The following is a 27,261-nucleotide window of genomic DNA, read 5'->3' as shown; positions in this document are numbered from 1 at the left end:
TATAATAACTATTACAAGAGAAAAAGTATCCTTACTCTTTATTCTGAATAAAATCCAAGAAAAAAATTTATCTAGCCAAGCTTTTAAAATATGTTTTTTTGTGTTCTTACCCTGCTTTGAAGTACAATCGTGGTTCTGCCCTCATTTTCTTAATTTTGTGATTTTACCCTTTATTTTCATCTAGACAATTTGGCCTATAACTGTCCCTCTCAAGATTTTTATCTGGGAAAATGATAGCACCATCTATCTATCTGACCAATTATTCAAGAGGCATTAGTGATGCACCTAATCATAGTGGCTGTAAATTGTCACATTGGAGCACTGTTGGCGTCGGCTCCTTTCACACCGGGCGTGCCTCCCAGTGGGGAAGCAAGTTGGGCCATGGGAGATCAATGGAAAAGAGCAGGAGAGGAGGGCGAGGAAAAAGGCGCTGGACGCGGCGTTTCACGGGCAGGGGCAGTAGCCAGTGTGTGTGGGGAAAAAGGACGATGGCAAATTGCACATACGCATCGCAGCCTGTCGCCTGCACGGTGTGCTGTGCTCCACCCCACCCCACGACCACGAGCCAGCCATGGCGATCGAGCTTTTGGAGGAAGGGGGACGGCGCAACAAACAAAATGGAAAATGTGCGCAGGGACCAGCAAGCTGGTAATATCCTGGGGCCTGGTGCTCTGCCCTGCCCCGGAGCTGAGCCCCCCCACCGCACACATGCGAGCATGCTCGATTGGATCCGTGCAAACGTTGTTTCTCCCTCGACGCGTTCACAAAGTTCGCAGCACTACATTGGATAAGAGCGACTGCTCAAACTTGTACAGCCAAAATTTGGTGCCTTTCGTAAATTTTTTTTTGAACGGTATGGAGGGGGGATCCCCACCTACTATTCATTGAAACTTGTTAGGTTTGTTACAAGCAGTACCTTGGAATTCAAAGGCTGAGAGAATACATGAGAGTACATGAGAGAGGAGCATGAAGGGAGACAGTTTGCCAGATGCTACTCGCAAACCAGTCGCGCCAGGCCTGCACTTCCGGTTTCGTTTTCTTGTAACGGCAGCTCCAAGCATCAAGATCCTTGAGAACTCTGCGAATAATGTCCGTTGAGGATGAAGATTGGCAGTCGAATACAAGGCCATTTCGTGCCTTCCAAATGTGCTAGAGGACAAGAAGTATCATGTCGAGTTTGACAGTCACCGAGAGGACGCTGGTAACCTGAATCTTCCAGGGTCGTCGGAACGTATCCCCAAGGATGGTGATGTGTAGTCGTTCCCAGGTCTCGATAGCAGCATTGCAGTCAGCGAAGATGTGTTTATCAGTTTCCAGGGTGCCATTGCAGCGGGCGCACCAGGACTCTTATAGTGGCTTGATATTCCGATGGAAGAGATGAGCACGAGTGTTGAGGCGGCCATGAAAGAGTAGCCACGCGAAGAATTTGATCTTCGTGGGAAGCTTGATCGTCCAAATCTGAGCCATGTCGATTGCCGGGGTAGAATTGCAGAGGGCAAAGTATGCACCGCTCGAGGTAAAAGGTTCTCTTTTGCCCGTGTCAAGGAGGCGGACATCCGGCCTGTCAAGGATAGCGACACTGGCAAGACAGCCAGTAAGCATAAGAAGCTCCTCACGCGCAGCACGTGTGAGCCGTGGTTGTAGGAGGGGCCGCAGCCCAAACTGAAGGACCTAGCGGACATCGTTTTTGTGGTGGATGCAATGGGAGAAGAGTGCAGGAAAGGTTTCGGCCACAGTGGTGTTAAGCAGCCAGCGGTCGTGCCAAAAGGATGTGCAAGCACCATCACCGAGCAGAACAGTCGTCAGGGAGCGGTACCGCGACAGTTCTTCCTGGACGAGCCGGGAGAGATAAGAGTTGGGCATTCCAGAGGAGTGCGGCCCAGCATAGGATAGAAACCACGTTTTCCACGGCAGCGAATTGGGCTCATGGAGCTTGTGGACGAATTTCATGAGGAGGCAATGATTCAAAGTTTCCATGTTACGAACACCCAGTCCACCATCATCCCGTTTCTGGCAAACACGATCCTAAGCAATGAGGCAACTCCATTGCTTTTTTCCTCCCCGGTCTAGAGAAAAGCGTGTCGTTTAGCATCTAGGAGTTCTCGCACACCTTTCGGGAGAAGGATGGATGACATATAGTAGATAGGTAGACTCCCAAGCACCGCATTCACTAAGACGATGCGCCCTCCAGAACTCAGTAGGCGTGCCTTCCAGCCAGCTAAGTATTTGTCAAAGGAGGAGATGAGTGGCTGAAAATCAAATGGTCGAAGTTTGTGTGGAGACAGAGGGAGGCCGAGGTACGTCTGGGGGAAGGTCGAGAGTTCACAACCCAAGACAGTGGCCATTGTAGAGGCAGTTGCAGCATCCACATTCATGGGCACAAATGTAGATTTGTGGTAGTTAATGGTAAGACTGGTTGCCATGGAGAAGTCATCAAGGATGTTCTTAAGAGCCTGTAGGGACGCAACGTCTCCTCTAGTGAGAATCAAGGTGTCATCCGCATACTGGAACACAGGGCACGGGAGCGATGCCTCCAAGGGGTGGGAGAGCTCGCCATTCCTGTAGGCACGCTGGATAAGTTTTTGTAGGACGTCCGCGACAATAATGAACAGGTAAGGGGATAGGGGGTCCCCCTGGTGGAGTCCTCGGCGGCATTTGATCCAGCGGCCAGGCACGCCGTTTAGCAGCACGGTGGTTTTGCCAGTGGTGAGAATACTTGAAATCCATCCTCTCCAACGGCCATCAAAACCACGGGCATGGAGGATGGCGTCCAAGCTTGACCAGTCCACCGAATCGAAAGCTTTCTTGAAATCCAATTTGAGCACAGCAGTAGGAGCATGTCTTTTGTGGCAGCAGCTAAGTAAGTCTACTGCATAGAAAAAATTCTCGGCAATGCTCCTACCATGGATGAAGCCGGTCTGGTCAGCGCCCACAACCCGTTGAATGAAGGGCTTAAGCCGATTCACCATCACTTTGGAGAAAAGTTTCATGGGGCAGTTTTGCAGAGAAATCGGACGGAAGCCGTCAGCAGTCCGGACGCCCTCCTTTTTTGGAATGAGAACGAGGATCGCCTGGTTCAGTCCATCAAGGTCCAAGGTGCCATCAAAAAATTCAGCAAACAGGTGATGAACGACCGGGCCAATAGATGGCCAAAACTTCCTGTAGAAGGAGGGACCAAAACCATCAGGACCGGGACTGGCGCGGGTGTCCATTGCAAAGAGTGCTTCAGTGATTTCAGAGTTGGAGAAGGGCATGGAGAGGTTGCAGGAAGCAACATCCATATGTGGATAGAGTTCCAGCAGATCAAAACGCCATTCAGTACTATGATCCCGCCCAAGCAGTTCCATGAAGAAGTTGTAGAGAATGGTGTTTTTAGCATCGTGTGCCGTGGTAGGAAGGCCATCAAGTTCCAAGCACGCAATCGTGTTAGGTCGCCGCCTGCCGGAAGCAGCAGCGTGGAAAAAATGCGAGTTTTCATCCCATTCAAGCGCAACTCACAAATTAAAACATTAGCGCCAAAACTCTAGTTTTTCAGCGTGAATGCTCTGCAGTCCTTGAACAGCGAGTTGGCGAAGGGCCGCTTCATTCGCACAGAGAGGACGCGCTTCTTCCAGAAGATCAAGGGCATTTATCAGGACCTTTGTATCAAATTGGCGACGCGACTAGGACCTACACGCCCGCGGCAATGTTTCAGACGCTGCACAAAGGATTTGGCCGTGTGCCCAGAAACAGTTTCGGCAAGTGCACTCTAAATAACAGAAGGGAACTGTCTGTTCAGCAGCCAAGAGTTCTCGAAGCGGAAACAATTACTCCTAGGGATGCGAGTGCAGGCTGAGACGCTGAGGGGGACGTGGTCAGAAGCAAATCTAGTGAGTGAAGAGAGCGCGGTATTTGGGAAGGAGGCATCCCAGTCCAAATTGATGAAACATCTATCTAGCCTAACAAGGGTTGGACAGTCATGCCGGTTTCTCCAAGTAAAAGCGCGGTCCACAAGAGGGATCTCAATAAGACCGAGAGAATTAATCAGCTCATTGAAGCGATCAGCTTCAGGTGCGCAGTAGTTAGCATTATTTTTGTCCTCAGGGCACCGCGTGAGATTGAAATCGCCGAGAAGCATCCAGGCGCCAGAAACCATCTCAGCGCCAGAGGCCAGTTCGCTGAGGAAAGCAGCCTTATCTTCACGTAGCGTAGGTGCATAAACGTTAGAGAGCGTGAAGGGCATGTTGTCAGCAAGCAAGGAGAAGCCAGTGGTGAGAGTGTAGGGAAGATCCACAGTGGAGGAGAGGCTGGAAACAGCGGCATCCCAAGCAGTGAGAATGCCACCAGATGCACCCGACGAGCCCCTGGCCACATAACTGGAGAGGCGAGCCGGAAGAAAAGTGCGCCGTTTCTGCGAGTTAAGTGCAGGCAGTTTGGTTTCCTGTAGAGCAGCAATCGAGGGGCGCGTGGAGATCAACTCAGAAAGGACGTCATCGCAGCGACTGGATTGCCCGAGGCCACGGACATTCCACGAGAAGAAAGAGACAGTTTTACTCATGGGGGGGGGGGACAGGGAGACACCAGATAACTGAACGAACATAACATTAAGCACGTGACGAACGTGAGGGCGTACAAGTTACACCGGCCGCCTCTAAACCGGAACCCCAACCACGAAACTGAACCGAGATCACAGCACAAACAGGAGGCATACAAGTTACACCGGCCGCCACCAAGCCGGGACCCCAACCACACAGAACGAATCACCGAGCGCTCATGACCTAGCGCCGGGAGGCCGAGCAAAGCATCAGGCCAAGGACTCACATGCTCACACAACAGAGGAGGAGCAGCCCGGTCATGAAGAACAGGATCATGCCGGGTGGAGGGACAACCCCTAGTAGGGCGTACACAGCACGAGTTATAAGCATCGCAGAGCATCAGGCGACCTCGCCCACCTCCTCGTCGGGCAGGTCAGGGATGCCGCACACACGGGCCAGGCAGCGCAGCTTTGTTGAGGTGATCTTGGGCGGAGCAGGACGCTGTAGAATGCCGGAGCAGGTGAGAGCCTCCTTCATACGTGCAGACGCCTGTGTCAGGTCCAGCTGGGCAGCCTTGACGCGCGTCACCTTGGAGGTGGCGTCGACATAGAACGGAGACTGTGCCGGCGGTTCTTGTCAGCACTGTCCTGAGCGCGCTTGCGACGCGCGCGATGTCGCCCGACGCTGACCTTGTGCTCCTCCTCGAGCAGTATGTCCTCCAGGGAGGGGGCGCCCGAGGGGGAATGATGAGCCTCCCCAATCTCCCGAAGGGGCGGAGACGGAGGAGGCGAAGGTGTGGCCAGGCGGACAGGTGGCGGAGGCGTGGCCGGCCAGACAGGTGTCGGAAGATCGCGGATCACCAGCTGTGGAACACCAGCAAGGGAGAGAGTGCGGCCAAGCGCAGACATTGCACCGGCAACAAGAGTCCAGAGGGGAACGGACGGAAACAGCAGCGGGCCGAGCGCGCGGCACGTACCAGGATGTTGTGGGAAGGCCCCGCGGCGACCAGCCCGGGTGGGACCGGAACGCCCACACTGAGCGAATGTTCGCCCCAGAGGGTCAAAACGCTCCGCAGTCGCGCGCCCAGGCATAGCAGCGTCGCCGTCGTCATCACCCCAGTCGGAGAAGTCATGCTCGTTGGGGAGCGGGGCGCCATCAGGGTGCGCCCAGAACTTGACGACGCGCACCCTGGCGATGCCCGCCAGGCCACCGTCCAAGTTCCGCACCACCAGGAATGGCTTGACAATGCGTTCGTTGTCGAGGAGGACCAGCACACGGACAGCTGAGTAATCAGCAATGTCAGCGCCGTAGTAGCAGTCTGGTGGGTGGTCCCCCACTGTCTCCAGACACTCCTTGTCGACACAGCACACCTGACCGTAGACATGGAACGCGCGAGTGATGCGCTCCCGGGTCCAGTGCTCTGGCGGGAAGTTGGTCGCAGCCAGCACCGCAAGCCGACGGTACCGACACACGAACCTGAAGTCGGCCTCCTCATGGCAGACCAGGCGCAGGATATGCCCACTCAGCTGGAGTGGGCCGCGTCGCAGCGTCTCCTCACGGAAGAACAGGTGCCGGAACACCACCATCATGGACCCATAGGAGGAGGCAGCCAGCCGGACGGGAGGGTCGCCGCCGCGCTGCTCCAGTGCAGTGCGGATGAAGAGCCCTGGGTCAGCGCACTCAGGCTCGACAAAGGCGTAAGCGAGGCGCCGGCAAGGCTCCATGTCCACAGCGGGCATGTGGACCTCAGCGAAGTCATGTCCGTCGGCGGAATCATCGCCAGCAGGTGGGGCAGGACGAACGGGGAAGAAAGGGGTGGCGGCATGCCGAGCACGGTGGGGGCAGGGGTGGTGAATGGTGGAGGTGACAGGAGAAGGGGCGACATCTGCAAACCGGACGAAAGGAAAGCGGTGTTGTTCCCTGAGAGCAGAAGGGGAACGGGACTGGGAGAAGGTGGTGGGAGAAGGAGGGACAGCTCCCGGGCCTGAGGACCGACTGTCGACCGTCGGAGAGCGCCAGACCGCCGCGGCCCCAGGCGGGAACGCACCAGGGGGACAGGCGCGCGGGGGCGAGGTGGCGACGGGGAGTCATCGCTGGACGTGAACGCCGCACGCTGAGCGATCCTTGCCCAGAACGCGGATTGCCCCACCATCGAGCACGCTCCGCTGCGGTGGCCGTAGCGGAGGCACTGCCGGCACCGGACCGGGTCCCTGCACGCCTCGACGTGGTGATCAGTGGCAAGGCACCGAAAGCACTGGTTGTGAAAAGAGGGCAAGGAGCGGGCACGGCGAAGCTTGCTGCCATCTGCCGTCTTTATAGGCGCGGCGGCGGAGGAGAGCAAAGCACGGAGGTATGGCCGCGCCGTGCCTGGATGGGACGGGGCCGAGACGATGGCGAGCGGCGTGGGGCCGATAAGACTTCCGTTCGGTGCGCTCTCCACAGGATTGCCGCTGAGCTCGCGGGTTGAATGCAGGGTCTGTGGAGCGGCAGTGTTGGGGGATGAATGAGCTGCAGTGCTGCCGAACTCTTGGTGAGGGGGAGGTCCTGTAGAAGATCGAGCTTTCCAGATTTCATGGGGGATCGGTGCCCCTGCGGAGGCGGAGAAAAGTGCCTCTGACCGGAGGGGGGCGTTGGAGGAGTGAATGCAGTCAGACGCGTGGAGCTCTCCAGCGAGTTCCTCATCAGGGGGGGGGCGGTGGGCCGGGCTGCTTCGCGGTCGCTGGATTTTGAATTTCAGAGATGATGTCATCTTCCCACTCGTGACGGCGATCGCCGGCCGCCATGGAAGAGAGAAGGGAGGGGAAGAGAAGCAAGGACACGCTCCCAACCTTGCATCTCCCACGGGAGACGATGAAATGAGCTAAGTTCTTGTCGGCAGCCCTGGCAGAGAACAGATCGGGGCCGTGGACGTTCACCTCGAACCGGTGGGGGGCCGAGAAAAACAAAAGCTCAGGGCGTTGGCCACCTGGACCTTGGAGGGAGCGACAGAGCCCGAATCCGGCCTAATCCAGAAGCTAGAGTCCGGGGAATCTGGAGCTCCCGAAGGGGCCGGGACAACCATCTGATGGAAGTGAAGAAGAACAGAGTCACAGAAGGGCGCACCTGGGTGTCCAAACGGATTCCGCCGCGGAGCATCACCACCCCGGGTGGCGCCGGCGGCGTACGCCGATTGACCAGTGGCATGGCGCGGAGCAACCCGCCGCGGGGGCGCCCCGGCCGGAACCACGCGAGCAGGAGTCGCCGACGCCGAGCTGCGATTCGCGCTGGGGCACTGCAGGGAACGCCGCCGAAGTGGGGGGAGAGGGACAGTGGCACCTAGGGGCGCAAAACAGGGGGTGAGGGGTTGGGAGAGGGAGGAGGGGCGGGGAAGAGGAGGCTAGTCGAGGGTAGGAGGGCGGGCGGCGGGTCCCCGGACGGTGCAGGGGCGCCGGAGTCGACGCCCTCGAGAGCGGCAGGAGCGCTCATCGGCGCCGCTCCAACTTCGGGCTCCAAATCTGCTATAATGAAGTTAACAAAAGAAATATCATGGATGAAAGAAGTTCTTTCTGGTGAGTCATCCTTGCGAGTGGGGCCACCAACTACTTATGCTGACCGAGCCTTTGCTAATGCCTTTCGTAATTAAGGATACGAAATCTGGATCACCAAACATGTAATTAAGGATAGGACATGTACAGGTAGTTGCCATGCATTTCTTTTTTCTTCTTCTTTGAAACGGAACCAACAAGGGATTTGCCATCTATATATTAATACAGACTAGCATAATGCATGTGCATTGCTACAGCTAATATAACAGACCTACGTAATAGGATCAACCATTTATAGGCCGTGCCGTGATGGTGCGAAATATTGATTGTCCGTATTCTGATTAGATTCCAATTGATTTGTCCAGGTTTCATTAGAATTCGGATTGATATGTTTGGAATCCAATTAGGTTTTCGATTGATGGACCAAAAAAACATTGCTTGATTTAGAGATAGTAGAGACGTGGTACTGCTGATATAAGCTTTATAGCTAGCTAATTTGGTACCGCTGGAGATGCCCTTAGGATGGTGCTTACCAACTTCAAAATTTGACCATGTATTGGTATTGCTCAAACCAATTATTACTATTACAGGTAGATTTAAACAAAATACTATAATACGAGAATCATTATATTTTTAAAATTTCTTCAGGCGCATATTTAGAAGCATTAAGGAAGGGGGATGATGAGCATACCTATGTAAAAAAATTGATGAGACAACATTACACATGTAAACTTAGTTCGGCTTTAAACACCCAAACATTTAATAGTACGTAGCACTCAAGTTTAGATAATGGATTCTTTAGTTAGTAAATTAATTTAATGTTTTAGTGTAGATTATTGATTTGTCAATTGAAAAAATGGAGGATTTAATTTGGGAATGAATAATACATGCGACATGCATGCAGCTCTGTATATTCGTATCTTATAATTACTAATTGGAGGTTCATTTGAAGTCGCATTCTAGGTGGGCACTCTAAAAAAATAGAGAAATTCTAGAAATTCTCACAAAAAAATCAGAAATATTTGTTCATCAATCTGACAACTCTAATCATAATAGTAATTGGATCTGTCATCTTTCCTAATAAATTACACACCTCTACCATTATGAAAATTAACTAAAGTAACCCCTAAATATGTATCTAAATTACCCATCTTTTCCATTATAAAAAAATCTAAAGTAACTACCTAATCTTCGTATAAATTACCCACATATTCCAATATAAAAAATAATACAAATAATCCCATAAATTTGCATATAAATAATCATTATTGAAAGTTAAAGTTACTCTTAAATATGAATCTAAATTATATAATTAAAATAAATATTAAAGTGCACCAATGTATACTTTAAATTATTATTTGTCTCATTATTAACATATTATTTATGGATGATGGAAGAAAGAAGAATACCAATTCACAAACAAATAGTCCAATTACATATATATCAAACACACTGGGAGGTATTATGCAAAATAAAATCTATTACAACTAGATAATAATAAATATGCATTTTAGAGTATGTTAATATTTAATAGATGAAAGAGGACGTGAGATAGATAGTTATAATTATTAATCAAATAAACCTTATTTTTATATTAGTTCTAATTAGTCCAGAGTACGGGTTGATAGGCTAGTACTCCTTCCATATTGTAAAGGAAGTCGTTTTGAGTTTGTTTTAAGCCAAACATTTTAAACTTTGACTATAAATAAATTTCTTTGGGTTAAGTTTGAAAATATGAAAGCGATGTAAGTAGATTCATCTTGAAATGTAGTTTCGTAAAAGTAGTGACTATATTTTATAAATTTTTTAGCAAAAAAATAATGATTAAAGTTGTTTTTGAACACCGTGTCGATGTATAATTGGAGTTCAGTGAGGACGCAGTGAGATGGAACTTTCACAGCCGGGCCTCCCACGTGATGATGGAAACCACTAAAAGGACTCCATCTTTGGATGCTAGCTTCCGAACATATATGACGTGAATTTGGGGCTCCGTCCATTCTGTACTGGTATCGTTAATTTAGAGTATATTTTGAATCTTAAATTTCATTATAAAATTATTTTCTCTGGTGTGCTATATACCAAAAACATCAGTGAAAAAAGGAGAATTTATTAAATTACTATGTTGAGCTTTTGTTTTGGTCCAGGAGTACAATATGTTCTGACAGACGCAATCCTACAAGCATGTGGCACTCTGAATGAGGATATACGACCACGTGCTGATCTCTCTAGCTAGTTACAAAAACCTAATAGCGAAATAAGTAGCAAACCAAAGAAAGGGTAGAGCAAATAAAGGTACTCCATGTATTGACGCTGCTCAAATAGATTAATTTATTGGCGCCCAATTTTTCCAGCATGGGTGTCAACGTCCGCTTTGGCCTAACTAAACCAACCCTACATACCATGACTCGTGAAAGGCAGCGGCCGTCACATTTAATCATATCGCTATTCACCTCTAATTGCCTACTAAACTATATCTATGCAACTATAGCACAATAGCTAGCTATACATAATCGTAATGTAGCCAATAGGCAGCAATAGGTTTTCCAATTACTGCAGAAAAAGGCTTGCTTGAGAAACAATTTACTGAATAAGGATTAATCATAAAGCCATGTAACAAAGTACTAGTAGCTACCAAAATACAATGCCATTTGATGTCACAGACTTAACTACGAATGTAAAACGGGTCGACACGAAACATATCAGCATAGGATTCATGTTCAGTAGCATATACATATCTTATATCAGTAGGTGATTTTAACTTCACCAGAGCAAATCTTTCCTCCTGGCCATTGTCAATGGTATACACACCAATATAATGGCCAATAAGATTATGATAAATAAATACACTCACAACCCCATCTTACCAGTGGCGGATCCAGACTAGAAAGGGAGGGGGGGCTTAACTACACACTGTTCATCTTCAACCTTGAGCTTTCTTCAATGGTAGGGAAAAAAATCAAGGGGGGCTCCAATGGAGTTTCCGGGGGCAGGGGGCTCGAGCCCCCCAGCCCCCCTGCTGGATCCGCCCCTGCATCTTACCAAAGATCAGAACTTGTCACATGAGAGGGCTGATTGCTGGAGAAGGCGGGATCGGGCGTTGTCGCTGCCCATGCTCTAGGGACAGCAGGTAGGAGGGGCTGCCGGTGCTGCAGCGCCCACAGCCATTAAGGTCAAGGCCGGCCGGCGACTTTGGTGAAAGCGAGCGGCCGCCATGGTAGCAGTGTCGCGCGGCACCATTGGGGCCAACAGCAGCTGGCCAGCGATGAAAGCTAGGGGTATAAATTAGTGACCCTTAGGTGCACCTCCGACCCTCTTTAGTTTAAAATTTTATACTAATTCTCCAAATTGTTTTTTGCTGCGTGCCATAGGGGTGCAAATGGGTGACCCTTAGGCGCACCTCCAACCATTTTTAGTTCAAAATTTTGTACTAGTTTTCTAAATTAAAATATAGTTTTGGAGAATTAGTACAAAACTTTGAACTAGAGAGGGTTGGAGGGGCATCTAATGGTTACCCATTGGCACCCCTAGCGTGCCGCATATGTAACTCTATACAGATATACATACTCCCTACAAGACTATATGTAATTCATGTGGTGAAAAAACTTAAGAAATTTTTACCACCATAAGGCAAAAAGGTAATCTTTGTCCTATAATGATGACTATATTTTCAATATTTTCAATCACAATGTCTTAGAAACCAAAGACAGATCCATTTAAAAATTGAGAAAAATAAAAGAATGGAAATTACCTATATATATATATATATAATATATATAACAGTTTATTTGAAGCACTGGGTAGAATGTGACTCCTATATGGTTCTTCCAACTGTAACCATCATATATGAGAATGGACAACCACGCAGTAGGAAATAGAATGATGAACTCCTCAAAATATGAAAATTGGTTTGGGGGTTCCATGCATGCATAGTTTTCTTGGAAGCAAAAAAAAATCATCTTCATGTATTACGAGCTACTATATGATTGAATCACTAGAGCATTAAACAAAAGGATATTTGAAATCTTGGGCACTTCATAGTTGGCACTTCATCCAAAAAAATATTGGCAGGAAGAACGTTCTACGAAATTCTCAAATTGCAGCCAACCATTAATATTATCAGTGCGTTCACCCGTTAAGCATGCATGGGACCGTAATAAGCTGCTTTTAAGCTTTTTGACCAGTGCTATTGGTAAGTAATTAGTTTTAGCACGTGCATAGGAACACAAGGAAGAGAGAGGTATCCTGTCGATGTGTCGAGCGAGAGGAGGCTGGGACGTCCATTTCGGGAAAGCAGGAGAGAGGGAGAGAGGAGGAGGTTCGTGATGCGTGTGGCCCTTTTCGACGGGAAGAAGATGGAAGAACGAAGGCGATGGGTGCGCGTGATGGCTTCCCCTCCTACCGGCAAAAGCCCCACGAATTAAAGGGGGCGCGATCTTGGTTAACTATAAGCCAGCAGTCAGCCAGTCACCTCCTATACCTGACAGCCATGCATCTGACCTCATCCATCTACCTGATGGTCACCTGCCCCTGCCTGCTGCCTTGATCGTCTTGCTCTGCACCAGCAGATGGATCGATATGACAAAAGTGCCCGTCTCATCACCTCTGGTAACCGATTAATTAGTAGGTGATAGTCTGTCGTCCTACCTCCGCTCAACAGACTGGTCAATTTAGTTTGTTTTGTTTCATCACATGCACGCATCCTTTTCTTGTCCCCCTAGAGATGTGGATGTCAAGTACGCTGAGGAGATATTTCAATGGCCAACTAAGTATCCATATAACATGGCGGATGTACCCAACCAAACTAAAAGAAAGAGCATCTCAAGCAAATGATTTTTTTCTGAAGCAATAAGTGAAAAAAGTGCAATACATTTACTAGCTAGTCCATCAACATCAACATGCATAGGCATATTATATATAAAAAAATACATGGATAACTGCACGATGTATCATGAAATGCTTAAGGTTTAATTTAGGATTGCGTGTGTATATTCATGGAGATGAATGTGCCTGCGTGTTTGTGTGAGCGTCTCCTATGATATATAAATATGTTGCCATCCGTTCAATAAATATCTTTTGTACTTTACATATAAGCTTGTTGTTAACTGATTGATGAATTTATACGATCGAGCAACCACCATCAGATCGACGTCCGTTGCATATGCTGGCCGGTGATGTGCATCTGGCAAGCTCGACCGATGATTGACATGTAACTTCGTTCGTGCGTGCGTGCGTGTCTGCAGGTGTCGTCGGTTCCATTTGCTTGTGGCACTACAGTTGCACTGCTCCAATAATTCATGCATGAAAGCGTGCCCTACCAAAAATCGCGTCGTGCCAGCAGACTACTAGCTACATGCATGGAGCATGCATGCATACAGATCGATTGGTATTTGGAGCCACTGACCACTGTTTCCAACGTGGATATGTGCGGAATAGTCCAGCCACCCAAAAAAAATTATCCCCCAAGAGGTGATATTTAGCCTATTTTAGGTGGGGTCCACTAAAAAGTTGCATTTTCTCTCACCTTATCCCGCACAGGATCATCCCCTCCTCGTGCTCATCTCGTTGACGTCATTCCCCCACCCGGCCGTGCCTGTCACTTAGCTGCGCCGCCGCCTCCCACCACCCGTGCCGCCACGGCGGCCACCAGATCCGGCTCGCCGCTTGCCTTCCGGCCACCGCCGGCCACCCGCGTCGTTGTCTTTCCCCTTCCTTTCCGCTGTCTTTCCCCACCCTCCAACCCGATCTGCGTCACCACCTTCCACCCCCACCGCCGCATCCCTCCATCGGATTATATCTCCCACCGGATTCATCCGTGCCGCCGCCTCCGCCACCGGATCCCACCCGTGCCGCCACCTCGCATCCGGCCACGCTCCTGCAGCCCACGCCGCCGGGGAGCAGATTGTCCGGACAGCCGCATGCCACACCAAGGCACACGACGCGCATGGGCAGTATGGATTCGGCGGTTCAGGGGTGGGTTTGTGCTCGAATGATTGGAAAATGCATTAATGGCCAAATAATCTTTGGATCCAAATACTTCAAGAGGGCTATTTGCATGGGCTAAAGAATAGCCTTCGAAATAGCTCTTGGTTATTTCTCCCAACAGGGTTTAAGTAATCTCCATTTGTCCAGCCTAGGTCTAATTCAGTTTCCGACTTGCTCCCCTAATTTTCAGGGCCGGTTAACTATTTCAACCGGAATTTAAATGGTCGGTTATAAAAATAGATACTTCTTTCATTCTAAATTGTAAGTTATTTTAACTATGTACTAAAAGCCAAAACGACTTTGAATTTGAAAAGGGAGTACATTTCTAAGAGAGCGAGTGTCGGCTATCTCTCGCTCATCACATTCACACATGCATCACCCGGCCCAACAATTATATGCGCCGCGCCCACTGGATCGATCACCGCGGCGCGAATAGTGTACGGGCTGTGTGTAGGGGTGGTAAAGGGTCTTAGCTTTTTGCCTAAATAATCTAAGGGCCGGGCTCTAAAAGGATAGGGTCATAATCTTATTTAAATTTGAGCTAAAAAATAAAGGGCCAAATAGGATTGTGAAAGGAGCATTAGGGCTGTGTGTCGCGCGGCACCTGCAAAGATAATTGGCCCTGTGTAGCTTTTATTTGCAGGTCCGGGCCGGGTCCGACGGACGTCGATGTTCCATGATCGAGCACAGGCCGGCCGGCCGGCCGGTCCCGCGGCAGGCCGGCAGGCATGCCCGGCGAGCTGGACGCCGCGACGACGCCCCACGGGTACGTGTCGACTAGGCGTTCGATCGAGCCGGCACAGCAGAGATTGTGCGCCTGGCCTCCCCGGCGCACGGCAGCAACGACCGGCCAGGAACGTGCAGGCGTATGCGATCGTGGTACGTCTCTGGGGGCTGTGCCGCTGTGGGTAGCACTGGCACGCACGGACTGCACAGAGTCAGAGATCGATGGACGCGCCGCCGCCGGCCGGCCAGGAACAGCTTGCTTTCGGTGTCTGGACTAGCTGGCGTCTCAGATTTTACTGTGTGGCGGCTAATACAAGACAATGGAGGACGCCATCGACCTGGCGCAGCATCATATCGATCTCGTCATCGATCAGTGGGCACACTGGACAGCCATGCAGTATATATGATAGCATATGCCTGCGGTTGCAGCCTTTCACACGTACGATATAGGAGTAACATATTTAAAATGTAACAAGATGCATTATTCTCTTTTCAAAATGTTCGAAACTTTACCATTGCAACCGTGGGACTAGAACAATTGCAACTAGATGGAACTCATTCCAACTGAATTAAACCAGCTGCATGCAACTGGTTCGCTTCAAGTTGTGATGGGCTCGGATCAGCACTAGTACATAAACGATTTTTAGGAACGGATAAAACACCATTTGTAGGTGCATGTGCAGTACGCGCTACTACTTTTCAGAGCTACAAATAATATTTCCAAGACCTGCTACTATGTAGGAACAATTTTATGAAACATGCACACGTCCATCAACCAAACAACAAAATAAAAAAGAAACTATTCCCCACCACCCCTTCTTCTATATAGGTACAATTTTTCTTATCAAATATGCACATTTGCATCAACTAGGATTCCAACCGCTTATCGAGCAAGCCTCGCAGTACCTTCCTCTCCACCATGCTACACAGTAACTTGTGACTCTATGAGGGGTGCTATTATTTTGTATTAACTCTGAAATCAATTTGCAGTAATGGGTGACGCCATCACTCACCCCTAAAAAATCCATTTTCAGGGATGGATGATGCCACCACCTGCTCCTAAAAATTCTATTTTATTGTAAAAAATCATTTAAATCTTTAAATATAGCAAAACAAATAAAAAATAAAGCTTCTACACTGTAGTTATTGTGAACTATAGATAAGGAGAAAATATACCAAGCATATTTCAGTGTATAAATGCTATGATTGAGGAAACCTCAAAGCATGACTTCAGGCTAAAATGATCTTGTGATTCTTAAAAGTCTTAAATGAGCAATGTATAAACTATAAAATTTTAGGTCTTACCACTGCAACTTTGATATGGAGCTACTCTAAATCCAAAATTGTTTCAAAAAACAAAACTTCTTGATTTTAAAAATAGAGAACTTATAATAATTTTTAAACTATTAATTGATCTTAAATGAAAAGTTATCAGCTACAAAATTTTAGGTCTCGTCAACCTCAATAATTTTGATATGCAGTTTGACTTCATCTGAGAACATATGAAAAAGTTATAAATTTATTTGCGCAAGACCATTTGTAGGGGCGGGTCGCCATCATCCGCCCATAAAAACGTGTGATGCCATTTCTGAAATACCATTTTCAAGGGGTGGGTGATGGCGTTACCCACCTCCTAAAAATGGTGGCTATTTTTAGGGATGAGTGACGTCATCGCCCGCCCTAAAAATCATTTCTAGAGGCAAGTCGAATGCTACAGTACACTACTAGAAAAAACGCCAAAGGTCCACCCCAAAAGTACCGGTTCATCTTCATACCGGTACTTTTGGGGTGGATGGAACCTATGGATGAGACTTAGGTACCGGTTGGTAACACCAACCGGTACCTAAGGCTCATCCATAGGTATCGGGTGGTACCACCAACCGGTGCCTATGGATGAGCCTTAAGTACCGGTTGGTGTCCTTAGGCTCGTCCATGGGTTACCTCAAAAGGAAAATATATATATCTTTCCATCAAATGTGATATGTAGGCGAGATGGTAAGAAAGGTACATGCGAGGCAAGAGATCCTGAGTTCGAATCCTGGCCAACCATTTTTGCCAAAAATATAGCCTTAGGCACCGATTCTTTTACCCGGTGCTGATGATCGTAGCTATTGGTCTCGGTTACCAGGTACCGGTTTTTGAACCAGTACCTTTGGCCCTTACTAAAAACCGGTACCTTTGGCCCTTACTAACCGGTGCCTATAGGCTTTTTTCTAGCAGTGGTAAGCCCGCTCTATTTGTAGGAGTGGTCGAGTGGGTTGTCTTTTGAGCCGCTCCTAGAAAAAAAATAGGGTGTACGTTTCCGCAAATCATTTTATTGGATTGCAGGTTGCAGCCAAACAATTCTTAGGTGCAGTGGCGGACCGTGAAGCAAAATGTAGGGGGGGCCAATTTTAAAATGGACCAGAAGGCTTGTATTTCTTCAATAACGGCTGCATGGGACCTAACTGCAAGTATGCTCGCTTGACTTGATCTCTCTGATCATTTGGGTATTGCCAAATTTGTGGACGCAACGCAGGATCTCTCTCTAAAAATTCAATGCCCCGAAATATGACAAATTCATTTGTTTCAATTTCTTCTTCCTCACTCCGTCCTGCTCCTACTTCTTCTGCATCTTCTGCTGGTTCTACTTCTGCCTGTTGGTTTTCTTCTTCCCTTGGGGAATCCAATCCTAACTGACCTGCTTCCCTTGGAGGTTCCAATCCTAACTGACCTCCTGCTGTTCCTTCTTGTTCTCCTTGTCCTTGCAGTTCCAAATCAGGTAACCCAAGTATGGGAGGATAATCAAAGATGTCTTCCCCTTCCACAACAGCCTGCTCATCATCTCGTTTTCTTTTGTAAAATGAATGGAGAGTTTTCAGTTGAACCATTGCTACCTCTACCTGATTCAGCCATTCAACAATCACATCTACTCAATTAATTGCGAGCTTGGCAGAATCGGACTTATAAAGAAACTAGGGCAAAAATTGGGGATCGCAAAAATCACCTGCAGGCTGCAACCAAGTTCCAGGAGCTTCCTGCAGTCGAGTCTCGAGTGTGACCCTTGATGGCTTGATTTGTACCTACGCTAGGACGACGACGAGCTCACGAGCGTGCAGGTGTATTTGCGGTGGCCGCCTGGCCGGAGCGTGCGGAGCCGCGCCGCCAGTACCCGCCGCCGCCGCCCGTTGCGACACGAGAACGACTGCTGGCTTCGGTTGCTTGCTCATGTGTGGATGGGCTTTGCTAGCTTCTTTGTTTCAGCGTTGACCCGTTCGTGGGCTACTGGGCTTAAGTTTTATGGGCTGCAGAGATATAGTTTGAAAATTTCTTTTGGGCAAGGGGGGGGGGGCCGGAGCCCAGTTTCGCCGCCAAAGCGGTCCGCCAGTGCTTAGGTGGATGCACTTGACGTGATGCGCTTGCTCCCTCCTCATTGGACACAATTCTCTCCATCACACAAACTGATCGAGACAAACAGAAAGAGAAGGCAGAGAAGAACGATTATTGGTGCGTTACACGTTATCATTGTTGCACGGCGGCCCCATGCACGCGTGCGGCATGCCGGAGCTCGTACGTGCGCGCATATGCACGCGTGCACGGGATCTCTCCGCTTCTCAGGACCGCCGCCTGATGATTGAGGGGCAGATCGCTACGTGTCGATGGATCCATGGATGCGCTGATGTGCACCGCAGGGGGTCTGATGAGATGTATATACCTTTCCAGGTATTATGCGTCAGCATCGTATAATGTCAGGATTAGCGCGTGCTAGCTGCTCTCAGTGTCTCGTTTGAAATTTAGCATATGCAGAAGCAAATCAGAGTCGTCTACTATTGATTATTAGTTGGGCCACCGAAAAATACTACAAAAAAATCCCTTAATCTATGATGATTGAATTTCATAACGGATCACTAAAAACTCGTCATAAAATAATATCCATAACGATCTCAAACTTCGTCATGTATTGAGCGTTATAGTAGATTACACCTGGTGACTTTTTAACCAAAATCATCATAGATTAACTCAATTCATGAAGTTTTGAAAACATCATAAAATAGCTTTAGGTCCGTTCAACCCCTCCCGGATCCATTATCTATGACGAAATAAACGTCATGGATTCATTTGCCAAGTCACAAGACGTCCACATGGATGATGACATGGCTGCTGATGTGGATAGAGGGGATGATGTGGGGCTGACATTGCCAATGATGTGGTGCTAACATGGCTGATGATGAGGCGCTGACGCGGCCGATGATGTGGAAAATTGTGATAATGTGGCTTAGACATCAATACCGTGGCCTATTTTTATTTGAATTAAATCCGTGACCTATTTATGAATGGGCTAATTCAGAGTAGGCCATTAAGATGGGCCAAATTCAGCAATACACACGATTCATATAAAAAATTAACCCATTGGAACGTCATTACTTGTCGCTAAGGGCTAATTTGGAAGCCCAAAACTCTCATGAACCTGGCCCTTTTCCCGGGGACGGAAGCCCACGCGAATTATGGCCGGGCCACATTCCCCTGCCGTTTGGAACCCCACACTAGCGGGCTGGCCTGCCCGAGCCCGCCGTTTTCCGCGGGGCAAACACCCCCTCCACACCTCACGACATCGGGCGGTGCTTCCCCGTCGCGAGCGAAACGGCGCGCCCTCCACCTCCACCTCTGCGTCCGGCCCGCCGCCCCTCCACCTCCACGTCCGGCCCGCCGCCCCTCCACCTCCACGTCCAGGCGCCGCCGCCTCTTCTCCTCGGCCGCTCCATCCTCGTCGTTCGCCCCCCACCCCTCCGGAAACCCCTCCGCCGCCGCCGGCGGCCATCGCCACTTCTGCCCGTCCCGCAGGCCCTCCTCCATCTCCTCCGCATCACCCCTCCCCAGTCCTCCTTTTCCACACGGGCTCACCCATTCATCTTCTTGCTAGATTTGTGGCGGATCGAGCAGGCCGCCCTTCCCGCCGGCCTCCCTTCTCGTCGGCCGTCCTCACCGATGGCCCTCCACCCCCGTCGGCGCCTCTCCCGCAGAAGGTGCGTCTCCTCGAGCTCCCCTCCGACCCTGCCCAATCCCGTCTGCTATGCATGCGTACCCCTACTAGCACCTGCTAGAAAACATGACCTCCGACGAGCACACAAAGCAAATCAGTTGATTCTTGCAAAGTTTAATTGTGCTTTGCTGCAACGATGTGATAGTGCTGTAGGAATTATTGAATTATTCCTTGCAGCAATACCAATGACAATCTGATAATGTATAGTGGCACACACACTATACATCTCTAGTACTTGTGTTTTAGTTTCAGTACGAACTAATCTGGGGTATGTTCCTTTCTCTAATGCTTTCCTCTTTCATTACTTTTGGGTAGTTTTTGCCAATCATAGAGGTGTCATTGAGGTGACTGCAAGTTCCAACTTGGCATGATATAATGTTGGTGGCTGTGTACAGCAAGTTGATTTATTTTCATGATGATAGTATTTAGCAAAGATGTTCATGAGGTTTCTTTTTACTGAATATTGTAGGAATACTAACAGCTGAGCTATTTGAAATATCAAGCATGGTACAGAGTGACCTGGATGAGTTTGTCTTATGTGTATTTCTTTCCCTGCTCCAATCAGTCTGTGCCTCTATGTTTGTTTTCTTCAGTCACATGGGAAGCTTAATGCAGTGTCCAACCTATGCCATCACAAAATAGTTAGTGCCTTGATTTTCTCCTTGTTCCAAATGTTTTCAACTGTATGACAACTGAACCAAAATCTACTAATGCCTAACCTATGGCATCACAAATTAGTTAGTGCCTTAATCAGGGTTGTGCTTGCAGTGTGTGCAATTTGTCATGAGAGGTAGAGGAATTCCTGCTGATTTCTTAGCCTTAGATATATTAGGAATGTAAAATCTTGGGACTTTGGAATTGAACTCATGATGATTGCTCTCCCTGACAATGTAGTAACTATATTGTACAGGGTCTCTTTTTATCTGAATAACATATAGATCATAGATGGTTTGAAATGTGCAAAGTGATGGATTTGTTAAATAATGATTGTTTCTCTGGTTTCTTTGGTTTGCTATAGAAAAGAAGAAAAAAGACAAAAATCTGGAATGTAGCTATTGATGCACAGAATGTGGCTCCACATTCACTGTGCATACAGATTCTGGGAATAACGGACACTTGCTTGAGTGGTTTGTTAACAAAATTACTTGCCCATATTTACTTGAGTTGCTGACCTTTGCAGCTTATAGATGTAAAAATATATATGCTTTCTTTGAATTACCTATTCTTTAACATGGTCAGATATAACTTGCAAGCTTTACCTGATCATTTTTCTAAACCATTTTCAGCAGTGACTCCATTATTATTCATCTAATTGCAGATGTCTACCAACCAGAGGCTTCTTGAAGGAGTCGACTAGCTTTGTATCTATGCCTACTATCGTCAGAGTGTATAGTATTTTAGCTGGCTTCTAAATTTGTAGCACACATAAAACTGTCCTTTCTAAATTATGTCTCTTGCATCAGCTGAATGAATGTTGTTCTACCATTTGTATCGGCTGAAACTTGGTACTTTCTCATAGATTGATTTGTCTAAATTTCTAGAAAATATATATCATGTACTTACTATGTGATGGCCTGTTGACTTAGTGATAGATTTTTCTTGTTTATCAGCTGATGCTCATGAATATTGTGATGCTCATGAATATTGTGATGGCCTGCTCATGTAAAAAAGTGATGCTATTAACTTAGAATTACTACTATATGTCATGTATATGTAAGATCAAGCTATGTTTCTATTTTCCAACGTCTAAAGCTATTGCACTATAAATTGGCTAAGTGAGAGACTAGGCAGCACTGCATTCTAGCTAAAATACAAGCACGCGACACACATACAAAACACACAACAGTACCCTGTACCCATCAGGAACTCCAGTCAAGCTTCTTCCATTCCAGGCCTTGAGAAGCACCAGCAAGCCAAGGTAGCTCTTGAGTCAGTTTTTCTAGTCCTCCAAGTTTTCCTGAAGTTAGGAAGCACAATGCAACATTGGTGTTTATCCGCGGAGCTTCAATCTAGTAGTAAGCCATGTATCCATATTGCAGGAACTTATTTTCAGTATACAGAAGTCTTCTTTATATGGTTTTAAGCCAATCAAAACAGCCCTTGTCTTTTCTTTTCCAAGCTGTGATTTGATCATCACAGCCTACAACTAAGAGTTACAAATGGCAAATAATTAAGATGAACATGTAGGATGGATAACCCTAAATGCTTGGCAATGTTTTCCAAACTAATAATAGATCTGTAAATGTCTGCTATCCAAGAAATATTAAAGCAGTTCACAAAAGAAGTGTCTTTTTTACTCTACTATACTTCACAAATACATTCACGCACAAAAACATCCTAAAATTCAGTCATCATAAAGGAGATTAAGTCATAACATTTTTCTTGTGTGTGTTGTTTCTTCCAGATTGCAGATGCTTGTAGCAAGGAACAGCTATGGGAGTATTAAAAAAACAGAATGACATGGCGGGGAGGAGATGAAAGGTGATTGGTACTGATCAGCTGGGTACAAGTACCCAGAAAAGTAATAGTTGCATATCTGTTAGTTTTAGGGAGATTCAGTGGAGTATGGTGGCTCAAGTATAATGCAGCTACTGGCAAACCTTTTTTTTTTCTTTCTGATTCTTTTTCTTGTTTTGAGAATGTAACTGTAAACTCTGGAGTATATGACATTGAAGTTTGGTCGTATGGGGTGCAAAACAAATTGAAGAATCCCAGGAAGTTCGGAAATTTAAATGAAATCAAACTCACTGAAGTATATTCCTAGTATTGGTATTTGGTACTGCGCAGTTTACATTTGAGATTATTTAAACACATCTCTTGCTATGTCAGAACTATGGACACAATTTCTTCAAAAAAAAAAGAACTATGGACATATTTTTGAGTGGGCACGAATGAAGCAATCACTGCACAGAGATCTACATCACATCCAGGCCACGTTTCCTAATAATGTTTGGCACCAGGATGAAGAGTAATACTAGAGTGTAGAGACCCAAATAAATCTGCCGGCTTACTGAAATCCTCCAAATGTCGTGTTGCATTTTCCAGCTCATGCCCATTGTTTCTTGTCCCTTGTTCAGTTTTTTCCATTTCATGCCGGACACCAGATTTGTTCTTTCTGCATCACAACCTTCCCCACTTTGAAAAAAGTGTGTCACGCGTCACAGTCCTTACAAATCACAAGGCAAATTTGCTTCCTATGTCAGCATGGCTTTATTTCAGCATGCAGTACAGTTGCAGATAAGCCTCCCACTCATTGTTCTTTTTCCAGAGATTGTGCGGTCTCCAGTTTTCTGAAACCTCCAAAAGTGCCCCAAAGTAGAGAACTGAAAAGCAGGTCAGGATCCTGCACATACAATTTGCATCACGCCGTTTGCTTCCTTAGAACTAGCTATCAGTTAATGCTGAAAATGGCTTATTGCCAGCCAAAATGGACACATGGTGTATTATCGGCGCTTGTTAAGTGTGGTCACGAACCAAACAAGTCCTTTGTGCCGATCCAAGAATCCAACATCTCCACCCAGAACTTCGTTCTTCTGTGATTGGAGTTCGCCTTTTGGTTTTATTTGCTGCTAATTTACAGCCTCCTTGATGATTTATAAGTACTGTACTTCGTTGTTCGTCCTTGCACCATGATCATGGCGGACCGGGCTTCTTCACCTGCCTGGCCGGCAGAGCCGAAATTCTGCCATGGAAGAGCTTGCAGCAGAGCTATGAACACTCGGGAGCACCTGAATTTCCCCGTACTTGTTGTAAAGCCGGCCGGCGGGCGTCTGGCTACACGACGCGGACCACGAAGTTGCCGCTGTCCTCGTCGTCGTCGTCGCCGCCGTTCCACCGGCCGGAGTCCGACATGCTCCGCCGCCGGCTGCCTTTCTTCCTCGGCTCGAGCAGCGGCGCGCCGCCGCCCTCGTAGCCCGCCTGGCACGCCTCCGCCTCGGCGGCGATCTGCTCGCACCGGATGAGCTGGTGCAGGACCTCCTTCATGGACGGCCGCGTCAGCGGGTTCTCCCCCGTGCAGATGACGCCCATGGTGAACACAGACAGGATGTCCGGCACGTACGCCGGCTCCCGGATGGCCTCGTCGACGACGTCGTCGAACGGGGCGCCTTTCTGGTACCGCCGCCACGCCCACTCCGCCAGGCACATGTCGGCGCCGCTGTCGTTGGCGACCTTGCCGGTGGTCAGCTCGAGCAGGACGACGCCGAAGCTGTAGACGTCCACCTTCTCATTCACCTTTGGCCTGTACCCATACTCTGCAGGATCGTGACACACAGATGATTAGCATTGCAGATGAAAGATTCACACAAATTGAAGTGACTGGCAACTCAATTTTGCGTTTTGTTACCTGGAGCCATGTACCCGAATGTGCCGCCGATGGCGGAGACGGACTCCGGCTCGCCGGACTTGACGAGGATCCGGGCGAGCCCGAAGTCGGCGATCTTGGCCTGGAAGTCCGGGTCGAGCAGGATGTTGCTGGACTTGACGTCGCGGTGAACGATCGGCTGGGTGCAGTCGTGGTGCATGTAGCTGAGCCCCTTGGCGGCGTCGACGGCAATGGCCAGCCTCGTCGGCCAGTCCAGCGGCGCCGGCGCGCCCTCGCGGTCGCGGTGGTGCAGCCACCGGTCGAGGCTGCCGTTCTCCATGTACTCGTAGACCAGCAGCTTGGCCTCCTGGCTGGAGATGCAGCAGAGCAGCTTGACGATGTTGTTGTGCCGGATGCTGCCCAGCACCTTCACCTCCGACTCGAACTCCTTGTCCAGCTTCTCGTCCACCTTCCTCGAGTTCCAGATCCTCTTGACGGCCACCATCCGGCCGCCGCCGCCGCCCTCCTCGTCGCCGCCGAGGTGGATGCGGTACACCTTCCCGGACCCGCCGCTGCCGATCACGTTCTCCTCGCGGATGTTGCTCAGCACGTCCGACTCGGCGAAGTCCAGCTGGGTGAAGGCCGTCATCTTCCAGTCCGTCACCTCGTGGCTCTCCTTCCGGCGCCGGAAGAGCAGCCAGGCGATGCCGACGCTGCCGACGAGGACGATGCCGGCGAGCATCGCGAAGAGGATGATCAGGCCCATGGACAGCTCGTCGTGGGCGCCTCCGCCGCCGCCTCGGCACGCCGGGAGATTCGTGTCCGGGCCTGGCCTCGCGCACAGCCCCGGGTTGCCGAGGAAGCTGCGGTCATACGCCGCGATCTGGAGCAGAACCGGCACCTCGCCGGTGAGCTGGTTCGACGACAGGTTGAGCGAGTTGATCAGGTTGCTTATGTCTGACGGGATGCCGCCGGTGAGCAGGTTGTCGGACAGATCGAGCGTCGTCAGTGCTGGGAGCGTCCCGAGGCTCGCCGGCGGTATCGCGCCGGAGATCCGGTTGCCGCTCAGGTCCAGTGTATTGAGCTTCTGAAGCAGGTTGATCGATGCCGGAATGGAGCCGGTGATCCGGTTGCCGGGCGCCGACAGATCAGTAAGGTTGGCGAGCTTGCTCATGTCAGAGGGAAATTCGCCGGCCAGCCGGTTGTTCTCCGCGTGGAACACCTTGAGCCCCGTTGCCAGCACGGGGACGGAGCCGGAGAACATGTTGTATCCCATCTCAATCCGTGAGATGTTGGGGGAGATCTCTGACGGCAGCGTGCCGGTGAAGCTGTTGTTCTGGATCATCACCGTGGTCAGCTTCGGGAACGACCATATCTTCGCCGGGAAGTCGCCGGAGAAGCGGTTGTTGTAGAGCATGAGATTGTTTATCGTGACGCAGACGCCGAGCTTCGCCGGGAACTCGCCGGAGAAGCTGTTGTTGAAGGCGACGATGTCGTAGAGCCCCCCGTTGGCGCAGAGCGCCTCCCGCAGCGGGCCGGAGAGGTTGTTGTTGCCCACCTCGAGGTTGCCGAGCGGCGAGTGCTTGCCGAGCTCCGGCGGGAGCTCGCCGGAGAGCCGGTTGTTGAATAACCGGACGTCCTTGAGCTGCGTTAGCAGCCCAATGCTCGCTGGGATTGTGCTGGTAAGCTGGTTTTTGTAAAGAAACAGCAAGCCGAGGTTCTTGAGCTTCCCGAAGCCCTCCGGAATCTCTCCGGTGAGCTGGTTCGACGACAGGTCAAGCTCAACCAGGTTCACCGCCGTGACGTTGCGCGGCAGCTCGCCGGAGAGGCTGTTGTCGAAGAGGTAGAGCTTCTGAAGCTTCCCGTGCTGCAGCACCCACGCGGGGACCAAGCCGGTGAGCTCGTTGGACGCCAGGGAGAACACCGTGAGCTCCGTGAGGCTGGAGAAGGCCTCCGGGATCTCCCCGGTGAGGTTCATTCTGTCCATCCAGAGGTAGGTGAGGTTGGTGAGCTGGGCGAACTCCGCGGGCACGGGCCCCGGCGCGAACGCGTTGTCGGCCAGCGTGAGGACCTCGAGCCCGGCGAGCCCGCTTATCCCGGCCGCCGGGTACGCGCCCGTGAAGCGGTTGGTGTCGAGCAGCAGGGACCTGAGCGCCGCGAGCCTCGCCACCGCGGGCGGCACCTCGCCGGCGAAGCCGTTGGTGGAGAGGTTGAGATGCTCCATCGCCGGCGAGAGGCTGTCGATGTCGCCGGGGAGGACCCCCGAGAGCTGGTTGTTGGAGAGGTCGAGGAAGCGGAGCCCCGCGCAGGCGTAGAGCGCCGCGGCGGGGAAGGCGCTGGTGAGGTTGTTGTAGGAGAGGTCGAGGCGGGCGAGGCTCTTGAGCGCGCAGACGGACGCCGGGACGGAGCCGGTGAGGTGGAGGCCGGACAGGGTGATTCCCGTGACGGCCCCGCCGCCGCCGCCGGTGGCGCAGGTGACGCCGGTCCAGTTGCAGTGGTCGGGGGTGGCGGCGGGGTCCCAGGACGCGAGCTGCGGGGGGCTGCCCCAATCCTTTTTGACGGCGAGCAGAGTGTCCCGGTCGCCGGCGCCCGCGCCAGCGGGCTGGGAGCGGCCCTCGCCAGCGAGGACGAGGAAGAGGAGGACGAGAAGCACGGGGAAGCGGCGGCATGCGGAGGAGCCTGACATTATTTTACTTGGAAGCTTCCTAGGCGGTGAGCTGAGCTGAGCTGCCGAGCAGCTGAGGTGGGGAGGGGAGGAGGGAGTGAGCCCGTGAGAGTGACGAACGGGGGTGCGTGCCTGTTATACGTGTGAAAAGGCGGAGTCATTCAGTCAATGAGTCAACGGTCTTCGCATGTAGATTAGTGGTGGGGTTAGAAGGGCACCAGTTGGTGGTGGTGGATGCCAATCGACTCGTTGTTCTGTCTGGCAGTGGCGACCAAGCTAATCACCTCACTGCTCCTACATGTTATAGTAGGAGTATTGTATTTCCATTTTGTTTTCTGCTCCATTTTTGTGTTTCTGTCTGATTGTTATGACTGCACCTTCACATGCCTACTGCCCAATTGTGTATTCTCCATGACTGATAGCTCCTCTGCTACAAACAAGCCATAGGAGTTAGGACAGTGTCGATGACTTTTAGTGTGCAGTCACTTGAGAACTGAATCTATCACATGGCAACTTTTCCAGTACCC

General features: G+C 49.8%; 1 protein-coding gene and 1 long non-coding RNA gene across 2 annotated transcripts; one reads left to right on the top strand and one right to left on the bottom strand.

Annotated features, from left to right (window-relative positions):
- The first annotated feature begins 19,367 nt into the window (after positions 1-19,367).
- Positions 19,368-22,448, top strand: LOC120670362. The gene is made up of 3 exons (XR_005673192.1): positions 19,368-19,749; positions 21,085-21,781; positions 22,171-22,448. It is a non-coding gene; the product is annotated as an uncharacterized LOC120670362 (long non-coding RNA).
- Positions 22,449-22,510: 62 nt separating this feature from the next.
- On the bottom strand, positions 22,511-26,844 carry LOC120670361 (LRR receptor-like serine/threonine-protein kinase HSL2). The gene is made up of 2 exons (XM_039950442.1): positions 24,112-26,844; positions 22,511-24,019 (listed from the first exon to the last, which is right to left on the bottom strand). The coding sequence occupies exons 1-2, from the start codon at positions 26,753-26,755 to the stop codon at positions 23,541-23,543; spliced, it is 3,123 nt and encodes a 1,040-aa protein (XP_039806376.1). The 5' UTR covers positions 26,756-26,844; the 3' UTR covers positions 22,511-23,540.
- Between the last annotated feature and the right edge of the window lie 417 nt (positions 26,845-27,261).

Source organism: Panicum virgatum, chromosome 4N (assembly GCF_016808335.1).
Source record: "Panicum virgatum strain AP13 chromosome 4N, P.virgatum_v5, whole genome shotgun sequence".
NCBI classification, from domain to species: Eukaryota; Viridiplantae; Streptophyta; class Magnoliopsida; order Poales; family Poaceae; genus Panicum; species Panicum virgatum.
This window is presented reverse-complemented; position numbering and strand designations above follow the sequence as displayed.

Excerpts from the sequence above, each read along its gene's own strand:
- LOC120670361 (XM_039950442.1), bottom strand. The coding sequence starts at position 26,755 with ATGTCAGGCTCCTCCGCATGCCGCCGCTTCCCCGTGCTTCTCGTCCTC. Across the intron at positions 24,020-24,111 it reads ATTCGGGTACATGGCTCCAG|AGTATGGGTACAGGCCAAAG; the intron begins GTAACAAAACGC and ends ACGATCCTGCAG.